Source organism: Opisthocomus hoazin, chromosome 2 (genome assembly GCF_030867145.1).
Source record: "Opisthocomus hoazin isolate bOpiHoa1 chromosome 2, bOpiHoa1.hap1, whole genome shotgun sequence".
NCBI classification, from domain to species: Eukaryota; Metazoa; Chordata; class Aves; order Opisthocomiformes; family Opisthocomidae; genus Opisthocomus; species Opisthocomus hoazin.
The window spans coordinates 33,381,137-33,390,425 of NC_134415.1; the positions used below are offsets into that span (position 1 = coordinate 33,381,137).

At 48.3% G+C, this 9,289-nt stretch overlaps 1 protein-coding gene across 1 annotated transcript in view; it reads right to left on the bottom strand.

Annotated features, from left to right (window-relative positions):
* EHD3 (EH domain containing 3) overlaps positions 1 to 2,864 on the bottom strand; it is a 29,160-nt gene extending 26,296 nt beyond the window's left edge. The window contains exon 1 of the mRNA XM_075413128.1: positions 2,267 to 2,864. Coding sequence (XP_075269243.1) covers positions 2,267 to 2,493 — 227 coding nt within the window. The 5' untranslated portion in view covers positions 2,494 to 2,864. The remainder of the gene's footprint in view (positions 1 to 2,266) is intronic.
* Positions 2,865 to 9,289: the final 6,425 nt, after the last annotated feature.

Here is a 9,289-nt window from a genome sequence, read left to right on the forward strand (position 1 = left end):
ATGGATACACAGAGATAACACTATTATCCCCTATCCCGACAAGATTATGTCCAGAGGCTGTTTCTTGCTTTAATACCAAGACATCATGGTTGTTTCTCCTCCCACTTCCTCGCCCAGTCCTCTTTAACTCCTCCCTGCTCTCAGTTGTAGCTCCCACTTTCCTTCCCACAATAACCCTGGATGCTAATCTGGTGTTTATCCCAGCTGTCTAATGACTAGTGCCTGCAAGCTCACAGTGGAACCCTATTATAAGCAGCACCCATTTTTCTGGCACCTCCTGCCTTTGCTTGGTTTGGAACATACTGAAATACCAGTCCCTCACACTGCTACTATAGGAGGCCCCAGGTTCTCAGAGTTCTCAACTTTCACCTTCTTACATGCTGTTTTACACAGAGAAAACTCTGCCTTCCTGGAAGGCCTTCTCAGGTGCATTTTGCACTCCTGTGAAGCAGAAGCTCCTGGTCACTTCTGCTTGACCACAGTCTCTGTGCAGGCTCATCCCACTGCTGTACAGAGAGAAGGCTGGGAGAAGAGGACACAGGCATGAATGAAATGTAGTGGTCAGAGAGGATTAGATCAGCTTTACTGATGGCAGAGCAAAGGGATTGCTGCTGTCCCACAGAAGCAAAAACCTCAATTTTCTCCTTTTGCCTGGAACACTCTTCAAGCACTTAAACTTCTTGCAAAAGGAGCTTGGGCTACAGAAAAAGGACTTTACTGAAGAAGCAGGGGCAAAAGCAGAAGTCTCTGCTAACAACAGCATGCAGGTGAGACTGCAGGGAAAAGCTGATGCTGGCAATCCAGAGAGAAGCATTAGGAAGAGATGCTCTAGTTACACAACCAGCAACCTCCTCATGTTCAGGGGAAGTTCTGCTCCAAGCGTCAGTAATTCAGAGGGCAGAAAAAGCCTTTGATCAGATAGGTTTGGGACCAAGTCACAGAATAAAGATCTGGGGTGGAACCAGACATACTATCCAAGCTAGCCTCTCCAACTTCCAGAAAAGCAACTCCCTTTCCAACCATGTGCCAAATGCTTCTTAGGGTCATTCACACTCCTTCACCATCTACCTGAGCTGCTCACATGAGAAAATCCTTTTGGCTCTTAAAGTTTGTTTGCCAGGTGCATGACAAAGTAGCAGAAATGCATTCTGTTCTCAGCTCCTGGCTGGGGCATTAAGCAGCAGGAGTACTACAGGACACAAAAAAACCCCCCTTCATCTCTCAAGGTCACTCCTGAAGAGGTACAGTCAATTTGATTCACACCTCTCTACTCTCCACAGCTCCCTCCTCCACCAAGAAATACTAGTAGAACAAAGGGCTGGCTGCTTGTGGCTTGCGTCCAGATTTACACTGGGGTAATTCCACAGATTTCAACACAGCCACACCAGCAAAAGGCTGGAATTTAACGCTAAGCTTATGAATCACATAGGAAACACAGACAGCACAGCTTCAGCTATGATCCCAAGAGAAAGGCTGCTGCAAGCTGAACAGAGATCCCTGCAACCAAGTCCAGCTGGAAGAGTTTAACCCTCTCTTTGACAGCTTCACATTAAACCTGCTGCTGCTGGCAACTGCCTTTTCTTTAGTTAGGAACGAAATTGCTGCTCCCAGCCCCTCAGTAAAGCAGGGCACAGTTAAAACAGGGCTTACTTTTGGAGCCCTGAAGATGGGCAGGTATCTCTTCTGCAGACACACACCCTCCCGAGCACACATGCTTCTCAAAGTAGGCTCTGAGCACTGCCTCTGGGAACAGTGCAGAGAAAGACAGACACAAGCACGAAAACCAGATGATTACAAACCCAAGCACCCACTGGGAGGTTCCCAAGGCCGTAGGTTGCCCCACCACCCGAAACATACATCAGTTTGTAAAGAATGTCTGTTATAGGGGCTACCCTGACCCGAGCAGTCACGGGGATGCCCTGTGCGAGGCTTCCCGCAGCCTTTGCACTTTGAACAGTCAAGAGGGCCCCAAGTGACTCACGTACCCGGGCTAATGCCCTGGCTGCACTCCTCAGCCCTGCCCTGGGCTACTTTTGCCACGTTGGTGTTTCACTGGACACCTCACCCACCCTGTCCTTGTGAAGGAACGCTCTTAGACTCTTGAGTGGAGGTGGCCTTTCAGTTGAAACCTGCTGACCGGCACCAGGCAGGGGAGCAGAAGAGGGATCCAGGCGTAGCGCGGGTAGCAGAGACCCCTTCTGCCCCACCACGGCCCATGGGCATCGAGGGTGCGGGCACGCCCGGGAGGCAGGCAGGCGAGTTTTACCTGATGAAGGTGGTCTTCCCAGTGGAGTACTGCCCCACGAGGAGCACCATGGGCTTGTTGTCGAAGTCGGCATCCTCCAAGGCGGGCGAGTGGAACTCGTGAAACTTGTAGTGCTCTTCCAGGGGGAGCAGCTTGGTTTTGTAGAGCTTTTTCAGGCCCTCGCTCACCGTCTGAAACACCTCGGGGTCTTTCCTCCGGCGGTCGTCGGTGCCCAGCCAGCTGAACATCTTGGGGCCGCCTGAAGCCAGCTCCGCAGCGGGCACTGGGGCCGGGGCGGGCGAGGCGCTGCTGGCTGCCGGCGCGGGCTACCCCCGCATGCCGGGCGGGCGGGCGGCGGGGCGCGGGGGACGGCCTGGCAGGCCTCGCTCCCCTCCAACGCCCACCCGCGAGGGCCGCCTTCCCTTACAGCGACCCGCACCAGCGGTTTCAGTCAGAAAACCGGTCCCCGCGGGAGGCTAAAAGAGCCGCTTCTCCTCCCGGCCTCGGCTGAGCGGCGCCGGCAGACGCCGCCTCCCGTCACGCCGCCGGCTCGCGGCGTGGGCATGCCGCGGAGGCAGGGCGGAGGGGCGGGCGGTGGCTGCGGCAGCGCCCTCCGAGCGCCGCGGCCGGCGTTTAAGGGCGGCCCTCCAGGAAATGGACCGGCGGCGGAAGTGGCCGGCTCCTGGCAGGCGCCGCCCGTTCTACCCGGCGGGTGAAGCCGCACTGGGCGGCGCCATGTTGGGGCGGGGCGCGACGCGGAGGAAAAGCCGGGGGGGCGGGCCCGCCCTGCGGCGCGCGGCGAAGCACAGTGCCCCCTGGGGGCCGCTGCGGGAGATCGCAGCCCGGCCGCCATTTTATTCCCCTTCGTACCTCGCTTTACAATAAACCCCTGCGTGTGCAAAATCGGCAGGGAGTCGGCTGATTCTGAACGCTGCCAGCCCCAGCTGGGTCCCCAGCCCTTCCCCAGGCCAATGACTGGGCCGCAGTGCTGCTGCCCCTCGCTTCTCAGGGGCTCGCGGAGAGGAGGCTGGCTGTGCCTACAGGAGTTCACCGTTTAAGCAGATGAGACAGGGAAATTAGCTGCTGTCTGCCCTCCTTTGTTCCTCCAGCAATTAGGGCTGACAAGACAGCTGCTGAGCGAAGGCTGCAGTGCTCGGGCCGAGCCTGCACCGTTTTTCCAGCAGTGGCCCATGGCTCGGTATGTCCCAGGGCTGGCGTCGGCCGTAACACCCCGCTGCCAGGCTCTGCCCATCACCGCTTGCAATGACAGCTGGGTGCCGAGCAGGGGGTTCTTCCTAAAATATGTCCAAGTGGCTTTTTCACCTGAGTTTCTCCAGCAGGTCCGAGAACTGTGGCAAGAGGCCGTTCTGGAAGCGGTCCTGCTGCGTGGCAGGCTCCTGCCCTTTCCCAGCCATGTGCAGACGGGACGAGCCTGGGCCTGGCGTAAGCGGAGGCAGCCGGGCGTTGAAAGTGGTTGTTTTTAACGGGGAGAGGGGGGACACCCGGAGACGCGCGTGGCCCCGTGTGCCTGGACGACGACCCAGGTCCCTTCCTGTGCATCTGGCTGCAGGAGCAGCCATTTCCCTGGCCGTGCCCGTGGTGCGATCCCATGCGCTTGTACGCTCTGTGGCATGGCCTGGCCTGCGAGGTGCGAGCGGTGACTCCAGGGAGCGGTTTTCTTTTTCTGGAAGAAAATAGCAAGCTGACTGTATTTTCTGAAGGTCAAGCTTCGCTGCTTTCCTGCCAATGCCTAAAGCTAGTCTGAAAGTGGAATGAATATTTTGAAACCTCCTTAAAAGTAATTTCCTTCATTTCTTTGGTTTTATAAATAGAGACTTTTTGCCTTTAAGAATTTGATGACTCCTTTCCAGTGAAAACTCCTGAAAAAGAAAGGCCCTGTAGAAATCAACATGTTTTGGCAAGAATTCCTCATTTTGTAGGAAAAAAATCGCTTTCATCTTCTAGATAGTTCTGCCATTTAAGGCTGCGGTCCCCCGATGCCATTCTGGTGTTTCTACAGCTATATATGGAGTCTCTTTGGTGCTTGCTCGTGGTATCCTCAGAGCTGAGTAAAGGTCAGGCCAGGAAGCCTTTGATTGTAAATCTCCCCAGGCCACCTTGATGCCCTTCCTGAATGCAATGAATGGGGGAGGAAAGCAAGGCTTCTGTTGTGCAAGCTGCGGGAGCTAACCGCTACAGGTACAGCAGAGGCACGCTTGTCCCACGCTTACAAGAAGAGGATATATATTAATCATTAAGTTGCACTCATCATAAATATGTATACCTGATGCCCAAATGGCCAAAAAAAATGTTTTGTTGCCTTGTCTGAAGAGAGTCCCTTTCCTTTGGATTCCGTATTGCTGCGGCAGATCACAACCATATTTGACAGTTTTTATAGACTTTCTTTAGGTGACTTACAAACATTGCACAATTTTATTTATTTTTCAGTCTGTTTTCTTAGTCATCTCTCTCTGGAAGGCCGACTTTCTCAAGGATTCTCTTTAGCTTGAAGTATAGAACTTATCAAAAACAAAGGAAAGAAAAATTAGGAAAGGAAGTTTAGAGTATAATTAGACTTTTCTTTATGCCACGATCTGAAATGAAAATTTTAATAAATTTTCATTATTTATTCCTTTTAATTTCAAAAACAGGGTTTTTTTAATGTATGGTTTTCTGTTGGACAGATTGGTCTCATGATATGATCTTTAGCCAATTTTTTTTTTATTAATTTACATTTTTTAAATTTTGAAAGCAGAGAAATAACAAAACAAAATAAATATTTTTTTTCCCCACAAACAATGATTTTTCTTTTAAAATGTCACTGCTGGAAGAAGGGCTGTTTTTCCTGAAAGTTTCTGAGTGGTTCAAATGCAAAAGCACTCTCTTGAATGCCCTACAGCCAAACTAGTGTACTGCACTGCTCAGGACATACCCACACCTGATACTGATGGTGGTCTGCTACTGCCCTCTGCTATCGAATTTGTCTTTTTCTCTTAAGCCATGACAAATTACATTTTTAGCTCTGTAGCTTCTCAGTCTTGTCCCTTCTGTTGGTAACGTGGTAGGCAGTCACTTAGCTGGATGCGTGCCTTGACCGGGAGGGAGAGACTTTGCCCAAGAAGATTCACTTCCAGTTTGCTGGAAGTGAATGGGGCTGGACTAAGTCACGTAGTATTTGCATTCAAAACGAAACCTAATTTTGGGGGCTGAAACACAACGTTGTAGAACTGAAATTCCTTTCATATGAAATCAAGTCATCGTGATGTGTGTGTTTGCTTATCTCCTGCCTTAGGTGGGACAGGTTTACTTCCTACAAAAGATCATCTGAGGATGGGGACGTTAGCAAGTCACCAGGTTTGAAAAAAGATGGTGACTCAGTCAGTACCAGAACACTTTGACAGTCTGAAGAAGCTTGTGGGAGCAGTGTAGTTCAGTAGAATCCACTTCCTGCCAGAGCAGTTACTGTCACTGCTTGTTTAGTTCCAAGTAAGAAACCTGAGTAGACAGTGTCAAAAGTTCAGGTAGTGATAGGTTCAACAGAGAACAGCCGGGTTTGTGGGAAAGTTAGGAGGGGAGAGGAAGAAGCAGGCCCCCAGAATTAAACCAAATACACTAATTTGGTAAATAAGGGAAGGCGATTTTCCTCTGGTTCAGCTAGATCAAGCTTCTTGACCCCTGCTGTTGCCGTGTGGCCTGGGAATAAAATAATCTCCAGCATAGTCTATCCCTTTCCTCACTCGTTGCTTTACCTTTACAACTTTGCCTTCTCCTGCCCTCGCTGCTCCTCCATATTAATCTGAAATATTTCCCATTAGGTGTCTCTTGCCTACAAGACATCTCTGATGGCTTGGTATGCGCATGCTGTCCTTTTCCCTGCCCTCACCACGCTGCTCTTACACACTCATTGCCTGGGGTGGAACATGGTGCTGGTACCCAGAAGTGCCACCAGAAATGGAGAGCGTGGGGTTGGAGAATGTATATACATGAGTGGGAAGAACACTCGCCTCCAGAGAGATCATTCCTTACATTTGTACAGCAAAGAAAGCATGTTGTATTCCACATAGGAGACCTAGCCTATGTGATGTCTGCAATAGTGCTGGAAAGAATATTGGAGGTTTCCCCTGTAACTTCTGGATGGTTTTGACTGCATCTGTTGTAAAACATATGCTTCTCTTCATCTTACTTACATGTTCTTTTTAGAAATAGGTCTGATTTAGTGATTGGCAAAATGGAGACACTGTCATGGCCCCACATGTTCTGAGACAATGTGGGGTTTTTGAGGGTATTTCCTTTATGAACTTTTTCTTACCTGAAAACAGAAACCCTGTTAAAATGTATTAAGACACAGTTGAATGCATCTTCCTGTTCTACCTTGTCAGTGATATGGAGAGACACGAAGTTTTGTGCTTTGAATAATCAAATGGCTAACTAAACAAGGAAGCTGCCATCCACTGAAGCGATCAGTGAGTCAAACAGTAGTCTGCATGATGGGCTGACCTGTTCTTTCCTGTCTTCTGTAGAATTTTTTGCATTGGGCTTTTCAGAAATTTTCTGGCATTACTCAATGTATTTTTTTTTCCCCACCTCCTGCTTTTACCGCAGTGCTTGACAGGTGAGGGCTAGCTCTCAGGGTTACGTAGGCAAGATGTATATATACCTGCACGCATGCATGCATACAAATACACACATAGGTAGAGATAACACATATACCATTTATAAGCAGCAGGCATCGCTGCCAGTGGAACAATTATCCTTTGCTGTGAGGACGCACCTGGAGAAGGTAGGACATCAAACGCCAAGTGCTATGTAGAGGGATTTGCCGCTGGCATTCAGTAGTCATCAGTGGCCAGAAGAGTTAGGATTTTCTGGGAGTTTGAAAGGCTTATAACTCTGTCACCACTTCTTGGAGGCACAGTGCTAAGATAAAGCTGTCCTCTCGAATCAAATGACTGTATTACTTACATGATACTGCTGGCCGTGCTGAATGTAGCAGCTGCTGCTGTACTTTTCTCTAAAGTGATGAAGGGAAAGGCAAAAAGTTCGTATCAGCAAACATGAGAAGAATGGGTGTGATGTAAAGCAACTAGATGAGCTGCATCAGCTGCCCTGCATGTCACAGCTTCAAAGATTCTGCCTGCCGAATGGTTGGGAACACAGGCTGGTGTTTCAGCTAACCCAGATATTGTGCACCCTTGCTCTCTCAGTTTTGCTGTTTAGGGGTGGTTTAGCTGATACTTCATTACAAAGTATTCTGCAGAGATCAAAGATTTTGTCATGGTTTTAACAGGAGTTATGGGCAGTCAGGATCTCTGATGATTAGCATGATTGTGAATAGGATGTTGTAACCTTAAGTGCTAAAGGACGGATCTTGAGTAAATGGGATTTTCATATTTCCACTGATTTCAGTGTAGCTTGGACAATTCATGCAGCAAGGAGTATGTCTTTTAAATTCTCAACCAGAGTCTTGAAAAGTGAATCTTTGCTTAGGAAGGTATTGTTTGAAGTTCTGAAAGCCATCCAGGCATTTTTGCTACAAACCTTTTGTTAACGTCAGTGGGAGGCTCTGGGGCAGATTCATGGCTCGGCCTTGAAAATCTCAGCACCAGAAGGTGTTTATCAACTTTTGGGCCAATAATTTAAGCATGGGAAATTCAGAGCAAGGTCCTCCACTTGTATGTACGTTCATTCATTTTGTGAGAAAACACAGTTTAATGCTTCTTTTCAGGGTATTTCTGTTTGCTAAAAAGCCCACAGGAAGAGTGGGAGTCAGCTTTGAGTTTTTGCTCCTGAAATATCCACTATGTTTAATCAAAGCCTTGAAGTTCTACCTGCAAGTGCTGTTTTCTTACTGTGTGTTTAGAGACTAGTAAAGATTAGCAAAGCCTAATTTCTGTTGCTAATGATCTGCTGTATTACAAGAGTGGTTGTAAAAGATGGCCCTGCATCATTTGTTCTGCTCACCCTAAAATTTATTATTTTGCATGCAAACATTTGCTCTGTTCCACACAATCAGGAGCGGCTCCTCAGCCCAGATACCGATTGTCTTCATTAAATCACAGCTGGGCTGAGCTCTGTCAGCTCCAGGTTTAGCCCTCGAATTGCCCACTGCTCCAGTGTTGCCTGAGATAAATCCTCTCATAGAGAGAGTAAGAGGGTCTTGGAGAATTCTTTCATGGTTCAATTACTTTTACTAAAAATGAAGGATTTTCTATGGATTCTTCAGATTCTTATTTTAAGACTTAGGGATGAGGGCACTTCATGGCATCTAAGATGTTGAGAAAGATCAGTGGAGATCATAGGATGCTAGTGTAGTGGAAAGAGTTACATCAGAGGGCAAATCTACTAATTAGGGAAATGTGCAAAGAACAGAGGATCAAATCCATCCAGCCTACTCGTTCACGGCTTCCATCTGAAGTGTCTAACCTCTGCTACACTTGGCTGCTTTCCCTTAGAAATTATAATTGCTAGAAGAGACATGCACACGCTCTGCTCCACCTGTGCCGTAGGACATGGTGGGACACTCCGATTCAGTCTGGTTCCAGTAACATTGCTGAGTGGAGAACAAGTCTTTTCCAGGTATACCTTGCCTAGTCGTATACAACTGTATCTATCACCTGCTCGTACACATGGCTGTGGTCAGACAGCAGGCAGAAGGTTAAAACACGAGGTGGAACACTTTGTGACTGTCTAAGCAGTGACTGTTCATGACACATAAAATGCTTCGTTGCGTCTTTTGTTCAAAGATTTCCAGGTAATTTGGAAAAGAGTTAATACACCTACAGGCAGGTTCAGTTGGGAGGTTTTCAAAACATGTAAAGTAGCTGCATCATTGACTCTCGACACATACTCTTATAGTTTGGGCCTGCTCGCTCAGTTTCTTGAAAATAAGGCTACGTATTCCAGTGATTTAAACCTCCATTTTTGAGAGCGTTGGGTTTTTTTCATAGTATCTCTGGGTTTCAAGGCCTATCTAGAAAGGTTAATTCTTTTTTCGAACAAACGCCAGACCGAGGTGAGAACTGCTGAAGTGTTATAGTGATTTTA